The sequence below is a fragment of the Musa acuminata genome, chromosome BXJ2-4, assembly GCF_036884655.1.
Source record: "Musa acuminata AAA Group cultivar baxijiao chromosome BXJ2-4, Cavendish_Baxijiao_AAA, whole genome shotgun sequence".
NCBI classification, from domain to species: domain Eukaryota; kingdom Viridiplantae; phylum Streptophyta; class Magnoliopsida; order Zingiberales; family Musaceae; genus Musa; species Musa acuminata.
Window position 1 is genome coordinate 42171356 of NC_088341.1, and position 16259 is coordinate 42187614.

At 39.4% G+C, this 16259-nt stretch overlaps 3 protein-coding genes across 5 annotated transcripts; 2 read left to right on the forward strand and 1 right to left on the reverse strand.

Annotated features, from left to right (window-relative positions):
- The first annotated feature begins 2117 nt into the window (after positions 1-2117).
- On the forward strand, positions 2118-5514 carry LOC135610985 (probable methyltransferase PMT18). Of its 3 annotated transcripts, none has more exons than XM_065106161.1 (6): positions 2118-2366; positions 2847-3550; positions 3633-3843; positions 3926-4223; positions 4301-4768; positions 5030-5514. In XM_065106161.1, the coding sequence occupies exons 2-6, from the start codon at positions 2852-2854 to the stop codon at positions 5256-5258; spliced, it is 1905 nt and encodes a 634-aa protein (XP_064962233.1). In that variant the 5' UTR covers positions 2118-2366; positions 2847-2851; the 3' UTR covers positions 5259-5514. The 3 variants fall into 3 exon arrangements, with proteins under 3 accessions (XP_064962233.1, XP_064962230.1, XP_064962231.1); XM_065106158.1 differs by lacking the exon at positions 2118-2366 and adding an exon at positions 2428-2599; XM_065106159.1 differs by lacking the exon at positions 2118-2366 and adding an exon at positions 2608-2772.
- Positions 5515-6505: 991 nt separating this feature from the next.
- Positions 6506-7647, reverse strand: LOC135610987 (auxin-responsive protein SAUR32-like). The gene has a single exon (XM_065106163.1). It carries the CDS (start codon positions 7216-7218, stop codon positions 6649-6651), a length of 570 nt encoding a protein of 189 aa, XP_064962235.1. The 5' UTR covers positions 7219-7647; the 3' UTR covers positions 6506-6648.
- Positions 7648-8616: 969 nt separating this feature from the next.
- On the forward strand, positions 8617-15833 carry LOC135610986 (uncharacterized). Its single transcript, XM_065106162.1, has 6 exons — positions 8617-10154; positions 10545-10978; positions 11156-11317; positions 13215-13290; positions 15023-15181; positions 15513-15833. Exons 1-6 carry the CDS (start codon positions 8733-8735, stop codon positions 15612-15614), a joined length of 2355 nt encoding a protein of 784 aa, XP_064962234.1. The 5' UTR covers positions 8617-8732; the 3' UTR covers positions 15615-15833.
- The last annotated feature ends 426 nt before the right edge of the window (positions 15834-16259 follow it).

Here is a 16259-nt window from a genome sequence, read left to right on the forward strand (position 1 = left end):
GCATACAATTTCTTGGCTTCCCACAAATTCCAGTTTCTTATCTAACTATATGTTTGTGCAGTAAAATTAACAATCGGAACCATTTTTTTGGATCGAAATCTTCTCAGCTGATAGCTTTCAATCCCACCAAGAGTTGCCCCCCCATGCTCTTATGAACCCTCCTGCCAACAAAGGCAGCATCGCCCCTGTCGCAAACGCCACTGCTGACGCCCCCGCCGCCAGCCACGGGTTCGGCAGGCTCATGACCTTCTCCCCGTCCACCTCGGTGTCGTACTGCCACACGCCATCTTTCTCCGTTACATGCACAGAACAGCAAAGTAATTGCATTTTACCTCACGCTGGGAAGCACAAAGTTATAATTGTGAAGTCATGTCACACGTACTTGTTACCTTTGCAGACCGGAGCAGATGAAACGTTGTTTTCTCGTCATTCAGTATTCTACTCCAACTGGATCAATGCGCACGCCGATAGATTCGAGCTTGTCGAATCTTAAATGTAAGATGGCATGATAACACTAAAGAAACAGAGAGGCGTGTGCAAGCCACGCGAAGGGGAGACTTTTCCAAGACGAGAAAGCGATGGAAATGGTACATGAACAACGCAGCTCACTGTAAGAAACGATACCTCTGAGTTCCTTTGCTTTCAGATCAGCATGCTTCTCCATGGATCTTTGTACTTTATTGTGCCAGGGGAGTAGCTGTCGTGAAGCCATCTCCGGGTTTGTTTATGGGGAAATGGTGTTCCAGATGATGCTTGATAGACCAACTGCAAGCTGCATGCCTTTAGATCCATGAGCTTTCCAGTAATCTAATACAAGCTTTGAAGATCTCATGAATGTGCAAAGGATGTTCCTGCTACAGTACAAAATCTTCGAAAGCATGTGTGTGGCATCGCCTGTAGCAGACATGTTTTATGCAATGCAAGCTAAACGAAGAGGTGTTCAACTTGGTATCCCAAATTAAGGGCAGCAACTTTGAGAGCCTTTCTCTGGCACACACAAACAGTTGATTTCGGCCTGCATTTGAGATACTATAAAGAAATGTAGAATATTTCGGTTCTGATGCTTTACATGCCAGTATTGTCGATATAATTAATGCACCGACTTGTGATGGCTTCTTCTGCGGTTAACAGTGCTGAACTCAGTATGGTTGTTTGAATGCATGGATTTGTCTAGCAGTTCTTCTGCAAACCATGACCTGATCGCAAGCATTACTCTACTTTCTTAGAACAAAATTTTCATGCATTAAATAACGTACAAGACATTGAAATAGGGATTCGATCAGATCCTTCAATTATGTAATAATATGCATGTATCTCGATACATTTTTTAAAAATTAAAATAAATTTTATATATTAAACAACGTATAATATGTTGAAAAATACAATAATCTTAATATATTATTTTCGTAGTAACAAAGGCTTCTATGTTTTAGATAATACAGAGGAAAATATTAGAAGATTTTATTTTTATTCCATGATTGAAAAAGAAAACTTAAGTTAAATAAGAAATAATTTTGACTAATTATATATTACATCTTATACTTAGATCCTATTAGTATTGCTGTCCTTATATCTAAAAAAATTATATTAAAATATTAATAATTCTTCATCACATGTGATAAACAAATAAAACTTTAGATCGTTACGAAAGTGATAAACAAAAAGATAATTTTATTATTACTTTCGTTTATAGATTGAAATTATCTTTTTATCGATAATATATATATATATATATATATATATATATATATATATATATATATATATATATATATATATATATAAGAAAATTAAAAAAGGATTCAGATTTTTTAGTGGATCTGAGTAGAAATTGTGAAAGGCAGGGAGTAAATGTTGTCACTCACTTTGAACCATGTTTCAACATCTGGATTGCTACAAACTAATGTACAAGAATAGTACAAAGCCCTGACTTGAAGTTGAATTCTTATTCTAAAACTCAAAAAAAGCTTACAATTTTTTATCCAGAGAGAGAGAGAGAGAGATGGGGACTTGTGAATCAGAGCATTTTGGGGCGAGTATGTCTCCGCAATACGCGGCCTCGACGACTTTCTATAAATCGTTTGCCCAGACCAAGTCCTTCATCCGAGCCTCTCAGAAGCAGAGCAGGAAACCATAAGAACAAGAACAAGTAAGGAACAAAGCAATCTGCCAAAAAAGGAATAGTTTCCCACAAGCTCTTCCCTGACAACCACAACATTGTCGAGTGATCTTGAAACCATAAGCTCTCTCTCTCTCTCTCTCTCTCTCTCTCTCCATGTGCTCCTTGTCATGTTATCTCTGAACCGAGGAGAGGAAAGCAGGTGGTAACCAGAAAAACGAGGGACGTAAAGGTGCAGCTTGTTCAGGTATGCCCATGCTATCACTGTTTTCTCTTTTGTTTAATGGGTAAACCCATGTGAAGAGGACTCTGCAGATCTCTGTCGTGAATTATTCTTTTTTTTGTTGGTTTGGTGGGGGCTTTGTTCAATCCTCCTCGTGGGAGGTGGCTATTTCATTCATGAGCTCAGTAGTATATGTAAGGTTGTCTGCAAGTTTTCTTCTGCTTCTTCCACTGCAGACCTGTTGAGGCCTAACACAGGTAGATGTGCCTTTTGAGCTCTGGAGTTGATCTGGTGCTTTTGATGTTTTGCATTCTGCAGCCTGTTGTTCCCTCTTCTCTCTCTTTTCTTGTTTGAGTTGTTGCCATTGTGGTTAAGGAGACCTCAGGTTGCCTCTGCTTTAGGCTCCACATTTTCTTGATTTCATGATCTGGTAGTATTCCTGACTCTCAGTTATGATGCATTTGTAGTTTAATGTCTGAATGCTATCCTGTGCAAATCTAACAGGTCCGATGGCCAAAGACAATTCTGGATCTCTAAAGATCCACCCGTCGGAATCGAAGAGGCGTCGTGTAACCTATATCTTCTCTGTGAGTGGCCTCTGTGTTCTGTTCTACATTCTTGGGGCTTGGCAGAACAGCACTACCCCCACCTTGAATCAGAGATCCGATTTGGCGTCGAAAGTTGAATGCGACAATGACTTCCCTCGATCCACCGAGTCATTATCCACCTCCTCGTCATCAGAGGGTGAAACCCTCGATTTCCAAGCTCACCATCAGCTAAGCTTCAATGATACGTTCATGGTGACGGAGAAATTCCCACCTTGTGCTCTGAACTTCAGCGAGTACACACCCTGCCAAGACCTAACCAGGTGTAAGAAGTTCGCGAGGGCGATGCTAGCGTACCGAGAGCGACACTGTCCTGCGCAACATGAGCTCATCCGGTGCCTGATTCCTGCTCCACCAAAGTACAAAACACCCTTCAAATGGCCTCGGAGCAGAGACTACGCTTGGTATGACAACATTCCTCACAGGGAGCTGAGCATCGAGAAGGCTGTTCAGAACTGGATCCAGGTCGAAGGCGACCGGTTCAGATTCCCGGGAGGTGGCACCATGTTCCCGCGTGGTGCCGACGTTTATATCGATGACATAAATGCTCTCGTCTCATTGACTGATGGCGATATCAGGACTGCCATCGACACAGGCTGCGGAGTAAGCCCCTTCGTCTTCCCAACCGAGGTCTGGATTTCCCTTTTCCTCATCGTGAAGCAATCTCAACAACACATTGCTGCAGGTTGCCAGTTGGGGAGCTTATCTTCTAAAGAGGGACATCCTAACAATGTCATTTGCACCAAGAGACACACATGAGGCGCAGGTGCAGTTCGCTCTGGAGCGGGGAGTTCCGGCCATGATTGGAGTGATGGCCACACAGAGGTTGCCGTACCCTGCCAGAGCATTTGATATGGCTCATTGTTCCCGGTGTTTGATTCCTTGGCAAGATTTTGGTGAGTTCAATTCCAAATAAAAAATCACCACTCTTGTGTGCATGCTAGATTGTCTTACACATCCATGGACCTTCTGTATCAGATGGCCTGTATCTGATTGAAGTTGACCGAGTTCTCAGACCTGGAGGTTACTGGATTCTCTCTGGTCCTCCAATTCGTTGGAAGAAGTACTATGTAGGCTGGGAGAGGACTCAAGAAGATCTAAAGCAAGAGCAAGATTCAATAGAGGACGTCGCCAAACGCCTTTGCTGGAAGAAAGTAATCGAGAAGGGCGATCTTGCGATTTGGCAGAAGCCCATCAACCATGCCGATTGCATCCAAAGCAGAAGGATCTACAAAACACCTCACATTTGCAAGAATGACAATGCTGATGCTGCCTGGTAGGAATTTAGTGCACCGCATGACAAAAATGTGCAGAAATATGTTCGTCTTTTCCTTAGCATTGAGGTGTTTGCAGGTACTGGAAAATGGAGGCCTGTATCACCCCGTTACCAGAAGTAAGCAGTAGCAGCGAAGTAGCAGGTGGTGAACTCCAGAAATGGCCCCAGAGGGCATTTGCTGTGCCCCCAAGAATAAGCAAAGGTACAATCCCTGGCTTGACCGTGAAGAAATTTGAAGACGACAACACGGTGTGGAAAGAGCGGATAGAGTACTACAAGCGAATCATTCCGCCGTTGTCTCAAGGGCGATACCGAAATGCGATGGACATGAATGCCTACTTGGGTGGATTTGCAGCAGCTCTGATGGATTATCCCATCTGGGTGATGAATGTAGTCCCTGCAAATTCAGATTATGACACCCTTGGTGTGATCTATGAGAGGGGATTCATCGGTACATATCAGGACTGGTGTGAAGCCTTCTCAACTTATCCCAGAACTTATGATCTCATTCATGCTAGTGCCATTTTCAGCATTTATCAGGACAGGTATGTGTCTCTTTAGCAGCCTTCCTTTCATTACTACACTCCCTACAAGTTCGGAAAGCCAATTCATTCTCTGATCCATGGTAAATTACATCTTTGCGTGTCAAAAATCTCCTGCATCTTTCTCATGCCTTTATTATATTTGTTTGTACCAGATAGTGAGTGCTACCCGAAGTAAGTAACGTAGAACATATGGCATCAGCAAGAGCTGTGCAGTGCGATCTCTCTTATCTTAAAGATCTCACCGATGGAAAGTTTTTGCAGGTGTGGTGACATAACATACATACTCTTGGAGATGGATAGGATACTGAGGCCGGAGGGAACAGTGATAGTCCGCGACACCGTGGACGTCCTCACGAAAGTTCAGGGGATCGCAGAGAGGATGAGATGGAAGTGTAAGATCGTGGATCATGAAAGTGGACCTTTCAACCCTGAGAAGATCCTTTTTGCTGTCAAGACTTACTGGACAGCTGCTCCTTCTACACAGCAGTAACTGATCCAACTTCGCCATCCTTTACGTTCAAGTTTGCCTTCTTCAGATAAAGGTCTCTTGCAGGTCGTCCTTTGCCCATCCAAACAGTCTGCTCTTTCCTGTGGTACTCAGAGATGTTTGCTAAGATGCAGAAAGAAGAGCAGAGTTGTTGCGTTGTTTTTGATCCACATTAAGATCGAGGCCTGATGTTGTGAGAATCAAATTAGTTGTGTAATTGTACTCACACCGAAATAAATGGCATCTTCATCATTGAATTGATACTCATAATATGCACCTGTTCTTGAGCAAAACAGAGAATGTGGTGTAGACATTCGACAATCTCTTCTGTTGCTTCTATCATTTTGCCAGATAAGAAGAACTTGCAGCTTGAAACTTAAAACCTTTTAGTATTCAAATTCCAGCCACTGGTTATTCATTAGTATCATTATCAAAGAACAGGAAAGAGACTAATATAGAGAGATCTACTCTGCAGGATGGGAATTGGTGCTACTTCCAGTGGATTAAGAGGAGCTCTGACAGGATTCTTTCTACAAACCAACTTGTGATTGTCGAAGCAGAAGTCAAAGAAATAAGATTAGAAGAGGCCAAAGACAAGGACCAAAATCTTAGCAGAATGTAAACGTGGATATGGGGCTGTAGGCCTTTATCTAGCTGCAAATTCTTGACAAATACATGTGAAGGCTTGAGAATACCTGTTGACATTTAAGCTTGTCAATCATCCATTCAAAAGACAAAAGGAATAGAAGATATGAATGATAGTATAAATCATTCCGGCATGTTCACAGTAGACTTTCGGCTCCTGAATGATGGTGTTAGAAACTATACTTCATAAAGTCAAGTCAGAAATGTCATTTAATCGGTTAGTCATCATTTCAGGACGTAAACAATGACATGAACGATCCCATTCTTCTCCTTTTCTCCACCAAATGTGACTGCTTCCTACCCAACATTCACAACATGACCCACCGTAGAACAACTTTGCGTCAAACTAAAACTAGCATTCCAGATAGCACTGGTAGATGATTACTCTATTACTTCTCCAAATATTCCTTCCAGCTAAGGCTCTGGTGTTCACCCAATCTACATCAAGAAGGTTGCCATTGTACACTACTAATTAACAAGGTGAAATTTTCATTTATGTATTGCATATATATATATATAAGAGGTTTGAGAAAAGTCCATAGTTGACTTTTAGCATCCTCACCAATGCGTGCTTGCAACAAAAGTGATCATGGAATAGAAAAAGATTACAGACCAAACATTCCTCTGTTCACAAGTTATCGTCATCATCACTGTCAATACAATTGATCTTTAACAACTTTCCAAAAGCAAGCCAATAATGAAAATCCAAGAAAGAAAAGGGGGAATTTTTGGTTTATTGCTTCAACCATCACGCTCCAAAGCATGCAGCAAAGTGGGGAAGGTGGTGATGACTGTGTTGCCTGTGATGATGATGATCGCCATGGCGATGACCACCGCCAGCGGCAGCGGCAGCAGCAGCACAGGCTCGCTCGTTCTCGTGGTCGTTAATAACCGGCCTGTGGCGGTGCTGATTTTGGTGCTGGTCGTTGTGGCGACGACTATGGCCAGCAGCAGGTGCAGCACCGGCAGCGCCGCCCTCGCCATCGATGAGATCCTGCACATGGCGGAAGTGATCGACGCCGCAGGGGATGACGATTGCCCCCTTCTGGTCGAAGCCATATTCCTTCTCTGCCTCCTCCAACAGCTTCGCAAAGAGCGGGTGGTTGAGGTACACCACCGGCACGACGAACCGCTGCTGCTCCTCCCCTTCCTGCCCCACCCACATCACCATGCAACCCTTGGGCGGCATCCCAGCCTTCTCCTTGTCGTGGCCCAGATGTGGCATGTGCAGCTGAAAGCTCAGCGACGTCCACAGGTGGCCGTGGTGGTGGTGGTGATGGCTGTTATTCTTCTTGTCCACCTCGTTGTTCTTCCTCATCTCCGGATCACAGCAAAATCAAAGAACCAGAACAGGAGATCAACTACGTATGTATATATCTGCAGAGAGAAGGTGGGGGCTAGAGAGAGAAGGGCCAGGGGTCGGAGCTGGAGATGGCAAGGCGGAAGAGGGTGAGGGAGGAGTCACAGAGAGAGGTTGGGACGTTGGACATGGCGGAGAGAGCTCACAGAAGGCTTCGTAGGATCACAGTGAGAAGGGACTTTTAGAGAGATGGAGAGGATATGCTAATATAGAGAGAGAGAAGAGCCTCTGATCCTGATCAAGGTCGCAAAGAGAAAGATAGAGAGCGACCATTAGCTTCGAAGACAAGGTATAGTGGGATTCCGTGATGCATATTTTATGGTGTGAAGGAGCCCCCGGCGAAGTCGTCGGCCTTCCGCGTTCGTGTGGGACTGAGTCCAGCCGTCTTCATCCTCGGGAGGGTTCCGAAATGCCACCCGCTCCACAAAGAAGGCGAATCGTGTTCCTTCCGTGCCTCAAAAGTTCACCAACTTGTTCCCACTCATCATTTATTATTAGATTTTTCTAAGTGGTTGGCTTCAAGTAGGAATGTATTGGTATGATGAAGACTCTTGGCTTCTAATTGACTAAATATTTTGATATACATGGGTGAACAGTGTAGAATTTGTGGTGGCCAAGAGATGGACCAGACTTGGTCTATCATGCCTCAGCATAGCCAAGTCTACAACCATGGCCATAGGTCCATTATAAGGATATTGATATGGAACTTGTTTGGATGGAGCCACTTGTCGTTGACGTGGGTGATGAAAAGGAATATATATTATTGTTTTTCTAAGAAAATATGGAGATTATGTGAGCAAATTGTCAATATTCGTTGTAAGTGTTTCCATAACTAAGATGGATAATTTATTACAGCTAATTTGGAAGGCCACCAAATGAAGCAAACCTACTTCTTATACCTAAAGGACTAAGGGGGATGTGTCATGTTTATGTTAACTGGGATCATCCTTAGGTTAATTAGCACAAAATTAATGCAAATAGTTCAGATAATATGGAACGTTTAAGAAGGTTTAGTTTTGTTAATAGGGATAATAACTTTGTCTTGTTGGTGACTATATCAATGAAACATATGTTATTAAACAAGGCCTGATATATATATATATATATATATATATATATATATATACTGGGCATTTAAAGAATGAATTATTCTTTTCTCTTTAAATCTTTAAAGTGTTATTACATATATACTGAAAAGGAAATCTTGTTGCTTGGCTTTGCCTCTAATCGTTATATATATATATATATATATATATATATATATATATATATATATATATATATATATATATATATATATATATATATATAGGGGAAAAGACGAGCATTTTCCATCCCCATCTGATTTGCGCGGGAACAGAGTCGCAGACCCTCTCGTCACCCACCGACTCTTCTTTGTTCCTCTCGTATTCCGCAACGAAGCCACGAGTTATACATTCTTTCTGCCCTCGATCCCACCGGATTCTGTCCCGATGCCGGTAACCCGGTCGCAAGCGATCTCCTCCAAACCTCGGTCTGAAACCCTAGCGGCGTCTCCGCCGCCGTCGTCGCTGGATGCTCTCCTACCGTCGACCACTACGAGAACCCATCCTCCGATGCCCCCTCCTGCGACGCCTCCCTCTTTCCTGGGCTCGGGTTCCGAGATTGTTCCCTCCGGAAGGGTGCCGCCCTGCAGGCGGAGCCTCCGCTTGGCCTACCTGTCGGTTGCCCCCACTGGGAGCGCTACCTCTGACGTTGCAGAGAGTAGTGTTAAGAGGAGGCGACGATCTAGGGCTTCCAGCACTGCGGGCGAAGCGGAGGGCGGGGATATCGGGTGCAAGACTTGCGTGCATAGGGGAAGAAATGAAGTTTTGGAAGTCAGGTCTGTTGCAGAAGATGCGGTTGGGGGAAAGTACATGTTCCTGAGGTCGGGGGCGAAGATTTTTCGGAGAGGGTTGGACCAGACGTTGTTAGAGACCGATAAGGTTCCAGTAGAGAAGCTGGTGACCGATGTGCAGTGTGTCGAGGAAGCCTTTGAAAAGGATAAGAATGTTGATGCTGACGTGGTTGCAGAGAGGTTGGAGGAGAACACTGAAGAAGAAAGATTCGGTTCTAAAGAGAAAGGAAAGGGAATACTGAGAGTGCCAGAACCAATCGAGCTACAATTCATGAAAGTGAATCTCACCGAAAGGAAAGGGAAGGACAAATTGGTTATGGAAGAAGATTATTTTCCGGTATATGCATCTGAGTTTGGCATGGATGCCGACATGATAAATCTGAAGGATGCTGTGGAATACTCACAGAATGATGATGTATCAGTGAACAAAAGAAAGCCTCAGAAAGGAAAAGGACGAATTGATTCTCGAAAAGAATCAGACAGGACAAGAGCTATGGAATTGGCTCCCAAGTTTGCCTTCTTTAAACCTAAAGAAGATGGCAGCTTGGAGGAAGAAGAAGGACATCAGGAAATAGAAGATTTGTCACCAGATGCTGACCATGATGATTGGCCTGGGCCATTCTCTACTGCCATGAGAATCATCAAAGAAAGATGTGAAAAGCTGAGGGCTCGTGAGTCAAATTCTTATGTGAAGAAGGATGAGACCAGCCAATTAAAAATTCCATGGATGCCTTCAAACAACTGCAAGCCCTTTGCTCAGCCACCTCCAACACTTCGAGATTTGTGCATGAAAGTTCTCTCAGATAATGCTGAAGAGATTGAATCATTTGATGGCATTCCTGATGTTCTCAAACACAAGCTTATTATAATGTTATGTCACTCTAGGAAAATGAGTCCTCGCCTTATTGGTCTTCTTGTGAGAGGTAGTCCCACTGAGATACGCTTAAGTGATTGTTCATGGGCAACAGAGAACCTGTTTCAGGAGGTCTTTTCCCAATGTAACACAAAATGCTTGAAGGTATTCTTTACTGCAGTTGGCATTATTTCAGTTATTCTAATGCTTTGAGAATGACGATTTATTTCTATAATTGGTCATATTGTTAGTTTTCCTCTTCCTTTTGCATCAGAAATGATACAGTTTTATATGGTTGTTAGCAGAATGTTCTGTGAAGGGCATGCAAGTCATATTGTGATTTTCATTTTGCGACTTTGTACATCAAATGTCAAGTTTCCCATACAGATAACTGAGTGCACTTGAAAAGAAAGAAAAGAGGCATTTGCCAGATCCATTGGTTTTGCTTCTGTTTTTTGTTTTGGTTTCTTTTTTACCCCTTTAGATTGTTAAATTACCATCTCTAATGGTTTTTTTTTCCTTTTTCATTTGTTGTTCTTGCATATTTGTGATCAGGTGGTACAACTAGACCTATGTGGAAGATGTTTGCCAGACTACGTGTTGCGTGGTACCTTGGCCCAGTACCCACATAGTTTGCCTTCATTAACTACAATATGTCTCAAGGGTGCTTATCGTCTTTCAGATGATGGTTTAAATGCAATCATTCATTCAGCACCTTCCTTAAGATCTGTAAACTTGTCACAATGTTCTCTTCTTACCTCATTAGGGATCATAAATGTTGCTGCTAAATTGGACACAGTCTTGACAGAATTATATGTTGATGATTGCCAAAATGTGGATGCTATGGCTATTCTCCCTGCTTTGAAGAAACTAATTCATTTAGAGGTTCTGTCAGTAGCTGGAATTCAATCTGTCTGTGACAAATTTGTTCACCAGCTTATTCCTGTATGTGGTTCACACATGAAAGAACTTATCTTTGCTAGATGCCAGTAAGTATCTTACCGTATATGTTTCTTGTGTTGTTAAAATGAAACTTCCTGAAGTTGACTGGTGGTAGTATATAGTCATCTACATGCAAAAGGCTATTCTTATCATGATATCTGTGATCTTTGCTCAAATTGTGTTATTAAACATTTCTGATTCTTGGTTTTGTTCACTTGGCACAGGAAATTGTCTAGTGCTTCCGTCAAAACTATTAGTGCATATTGTTCTAGATTATGTGCTATTGATCTTCGGAATTTGAACCGACTAAATGATTCTGCAATAGGATATCTTGCGAATGGTTGTAGATCACTTCAGAAACTTAAGCTGCGTCGCAGTGCATTCAGGTGCTTTCATTTAACACTGTGCCAAATTGTTTGATTTTAGTTATAGTCTTTTGTATATTTGCTTTGTTTCTTACTAGGTTACATTATTATTAGTTGGTATGAGTGAAGTTTGTGGTCATGCTTTGCTATAGTATTTCGTAACTTTCGTAGATTTGAAACATTATCTTTTCATATGATTGGGTTGTAGGAATTTCCAGCCAAGCTTGTGATGATTGGGACATGGTTAGTTGGTAAATTAGGGTTGGGATGAAATGCACCACTGGAGTATGGGACTGATTGGACTTGGCCAAAGATGAATTAGGACTTTGCGAACTCCCAGGACTTGCTGATGACTGGTAATAGCTAGGTGGAATTGGTCAAAACCAGAAAAATCTACTGTGTCAGCTGGAAATTGTTAACATATGATTCTCCTATTGGTTCTTTGGTTTCCCGAATGGATTGAACCAGTCAGGCTGATTCCAAGTTTTTCTTTTTCAGTTGGGATGAGGGGTTTTGGTTTTTTCTGTCCCCTTAACTAAAATTGACTGATCCAGATTAGAGTCAACTGATCTGGCAAACCATGTTCCAAGTTTACTGCAAAAACAGTTAAATAGAATTTCAAGTTCCATGAAAAACAGTCGCTGTCAATCACACACAACCACTTAAACATTATTGCTTAATTTAATTTACTTGTTATCAAGTAATTTTAGTTATAGAATGGAAGTTGTAAGGTTTATTAAGTTCTTGTTTCCAGATTCATTGGGAAATTATTGATACTTGAATTTTAAATAGTTTACATACACATAAGCTTTCCATATCTTACAATATATGTAATTTCTTTCTCTCAGAAGCTATCAAAGATGGAAATCATAAAGAAATGTTTGCATGGTGAAGTTATTTAGATACTTCCTTTTGAATCATGATATATTAGAATTTCTTGTTTACTTATTGATTTATAGTTAGTTATGAAGAATATTGTTAACTCTCTTATGTTTTTTTCTGTCTGTGCTAGACACTGATAGTAATATTTTTATATGCTTCTTGGCACATGCTAATTGCTAGTATATACACAGGGCATAATTATGTAAAAGTTTTAAGTCAACTGCAAAAGAGGACCAAACTCATTTAGTTTATGATGGGCAAATCATCTGCATTTTCTAGGAAGTCACACTTAATTGTATTATTCATTTTGTTTATGATATATAGGTTTTATGTGGATCATGTATGCGAAGTCTTGATTATGTGTTGGATATTGGAAATATGTTTTTCTTGGCATTTCTTGAGCAATTATGAATATGAATGATTTTTTTTAATGTTTTTTGCAAGTATATTTTACTAAGTTTATTGTGAATGGTTGTTAGACTTCTCATAACAAATATCACAAATATATGTTTATGGAAGATTTTGTGTATGCTGTGTCTTTTTCTACTTCTCAAGATTTTTGTGTAGCTTATTTGTTTTCTTAGCTTTATGTCAGTGCTTCATGGATAGTTAAAAGATTTCATTTGGTTTAGTTATGCAACAAAAGCTTTTTTATGCTTTCAAAATTTGTGGATTTTCCTCCACCGAAGCTAAATCAGAGCTAAAGCATTTTGATAAACTGGGTTTATCACTGACAAATAGAAGTTTGTTAAGAATATGTTATTTTGATAAACTGGATTTTCCTTCAAATTTTTTATTCAATAATATTTTAAGAATACTATTTGAAGCGAATGCATTTTGATAGTGTTTGTAAATATAAACCAACTCCAATTTTCTCCCACTTCCAATATGAGATTAAACGGGGGTGTTTGATAGTACTTGTTTTGTTTAGCTCATGTTCTCTTCACTCATTATGGTTTCTGTTTACCCATGCGCAAGCTGGCATGAGGCATTACATATCATTGAGTTATGTGATTTTTCTTTTATCACATGCCAGTGATGAAGCAATTGCAGCATTTTTGGAAGCCTCTGGAGGTTCATTGATTGAGCTTTCACTGAACAATGTCGAAAAGGTAGCTGCCTGATCTTACCAATGGTTGTGTCTTGGAAGTTCTTTATTGCAATTGGTTGATATTAGCTGCACTTAAATGTTTATCTACAAAGTCAACTGAAAACTTAAACAAGTATAAATAATGGGTTATTTGGCCCTGGTACATGCATGCTTGTTTTAAGGTGGTGATGCAGCTCTGTGACATAATTGAGCAGGTTAATTTGTTATAGAACCCTGTTAAATACAATAGGCTGATGCTATCTGAGTCAGTTTTGTTCTTCCTTATATTTCTATAAAATCTGGTGTATAGGTGGTTCTAGATTTGTTCTTGCTGTCTTCTTTTTTTCTATTTTGTATCTTCTTGGTTTTTGCCTCTCAAATCAGATAGATCAATATATGGTTTCAAGTAAAAGAAGGAACATGTGGTATTTTGATAAAAACAACACATGCTGATTTTTTTGTGGAAATGGAGTCCAATCATAAAAGGAATTAAAGGTCAAATTAGTTTAAGTGTCATGCGTTACACCAAGTGTCGATAGTTTTTTATGTATAAAAATGAAGACCAAAACTCAAATATGAAACCTATCTAGTGAGTTTTTTTGTGCATACTATTCAGTAAATACATTTTATAGAATTAAGATATTTCCTCATCTTAATTTGAGTAATAAATTCGGCTTTGGTTTCCAAGTTATGAATTTCAATCCTATTTTTAGATAGTCAAACTTTATCGTGACTAAGAATTATCAATATTCAATTGAAAATAAACACTATCAATATCTCTAACAAATTAAAAAAACTCTTAAATATTCTTTTATGAGACTTCTTCTCAATAAATATACCAAAAGAAGTTTAATTATTTCTTTGGTAAAGTCAAGATTTCCATTTTTCTTAGTAATATTTAAATAAATTTATTAGGCTATCTAGAAAATTCCTTTTATCTGAAAACACTTCTATGAGCGATGTGCATAAAAAAGTTCACGGTGGATAATTAACATTGCAGTGTTGTCATAATAAAACAAAGCCAAATGTCATCAACAAATAATTGAACAGATTTGTAGAAGTTTATCATACATATAAATTATGAGAAAATAGTTCAGTTACAAAATGAAAAATCATATATGTATGCATGATTATCTTATGGTTCATAGAACAAAATTTTTTGCTAGTCATCATCAATAAGCAACCACTTCAATTGGAAGGTGGTTTGCTTGCTGAGATATGGAAGTTAAATTCTTTTTGGATTCAATCATTGCATGCTTGAGCTTTTATGATTTGCACACTCCAGTATTTTAGCTCTTTCTCTCATGATTGGATGAACAAAAGGTTTTGAGACTATTGCAGCAAAATCCTATCCTTTCTCGATTGAGGCACTATTCAGTTGCAGCGGACTTTTGCCCCCTTCTTTGACACTGTTGATTGATTGAGCCACTTGTCAGTTGGGAATAATTATTGAAATTTATAACATATTTTGCTGAAGGTTTTACTTCATAAGTGAATTTTATTCTTTTTTCTCGATTCGCTAGACGTCTACATATATTTCATAGTACCAATGTATTGATTGTTACACATGTAGCTTGTTTTGGTGTTAAGAAAAAAAAAGTGAAAAACCACTTGTTTGTTCTCTTGAACAAGTAAATTAGCAAAGTTTGTATCCTGCTCTTATCCAGTGATGCCAAATAAAATGATTGTATCTATCGCCTTTATAAGCGTTGCACTTTCTGTTATGGAATCATGTGATCTCAATTCTTATGCAGGTTGCACAACAAACTGCTCTAGCCATTTCACGCCAGTGTTCCTCAACCTTGTACAGTCTGGATCTTTCATTTTGTCGAAAATTGACAGATGAAGCACTTGGTTTGATTGTGGACAGTTGTTCATCTTTAAGAATTCTTAAATTATTTGGATGCACCCAGGTACTTGTTCCTTCCATTTCATTCAAATTTCATTACACTACAGGTACAATATATCTGGTCCTATTCAACTTTGAATTATTAGCTTTTAAAAAATTTTAGCGTTGCACTTTTTTCTTTGAGATATTGCATGAAATTATTAACGGAGTGAATCCCGTAGCAATTGTTATGATTAAAAGTTGTTCCAAAAAGGGTCGATCTCACATAGTTCTATTAGCAAACTTTTACGATAACCCATTACTCGAAGATTAACAGACCCTAGAATTTTTTCCGGAGTAGATAATGTATATATAATCTACTGAGTTTAACTAAGGGGATAATTATTTCTATGCAGGCTACAGAAGTATTTTTTAGTGGTCACTCGAACTCCATTGTCAAACTCATTGGATGTAAGGGACAGCTATTAGACGAAATGGAGATTCCTCATTTTGTTTAGCAACAAAGATTTTGCCCCAAGGTATTAAACTCTTTGCCTGTTAAGATCGGTGTTCGTTAACACTTTGGTGGAAGCAAATGATAGTTTTTTTTTTTAAACTATCCCTATTCCCTACATCTAGTTTTTCTTCTGTTTTCGGGTGGGGAATGGAGCAATTAAAAGACAGTAATGTTTCGACAAAATCAATGTATGATGTCTTGTTTTGTGCCATTGGTTTCACTAGAGATGTTTACTAGCATGTCCGGGGACAAAAAGAAAGTTCCATCTAGTAGCTCTCGATTTAAGTTGATTTGAAATCTTTGATAAAAGAAAAGGTTTGACAATTTAGCATGTGGAGTTCAAGAAATAATTTTGTTTATTAAAGAAAGGGGGGAAAAGACAATGCTTTTAAAACCTTCCAGACCTTTTTTCTCTTAAAAGTGATTGCAAAACCTGTTAGCACATTGTGAGTAAAACGGAAAAAAGAAAATTAATCTCATCTTTTAAAAAAATAAGAAGTGCAATATAGAAATAAACTAAAAAGAGGATGCTCTTTGAAGAAAAAAAAAACATGGGGGTTTTTTTGGGGAATTTACTGAAAAAATAACAGAGCAATCAAAAGCTTGTTATGAATTTATAAGCATATACTTCTTTTTTCTTGGGAAC

Bases quoted from the DNA above. Each gene is read 5' to 3' on its own strand.
- LOC135610985 (XM_065106161.1), top strand. From the start codon at position 2,852: ATGGCCAAAGACAATTCTGGATCTCTAAAGATCCACCCGTCGGAATCG. The intron at 3,551-3,632 runs GTAAGCCCCTTC...ACATTGCTGCAG, and splicing joins CCATCGACACAGGCTGCGGA to GTTGCCAGTTGGGGAGCTTA. The intron at 3,844-3,925 runs GTGAGTTCAATT...CTTCTGTATCAG, and splicing joins GATTCCTTGGCAAGATTTTG to ATGGCCTGTATCTGATTGAA.
- LOC135610987 (XM_065106163.1), bottom strand. From the start codon at position 7,218: ATGAGGAAGAACAACGAGGTGGACAAGAAGAATAACAGCCATCACCAC.
- LOC135610986 (XM_065106162.1), top strand. From the start codon at position 8,733: ATGCCGGTAACCCGGTCGCAAGCGATCTCCTCCAAACCTCGGTCTGAA. The intron at 10,979-11,155 runs GTAAGTATCTTA...CACTTGGCACAG, and splicing joins CTTATCTTTGCTAGATGCCA to GAAATTGTCTAGTGCTTCCG. The intron at 13,291-15,022 runs GTAGCTGCCTGA...ATTCTTATGCAG, and splicing joins CACTGAACAATGTCGAAAAG to GTTGCACAACAAACTGCTCT.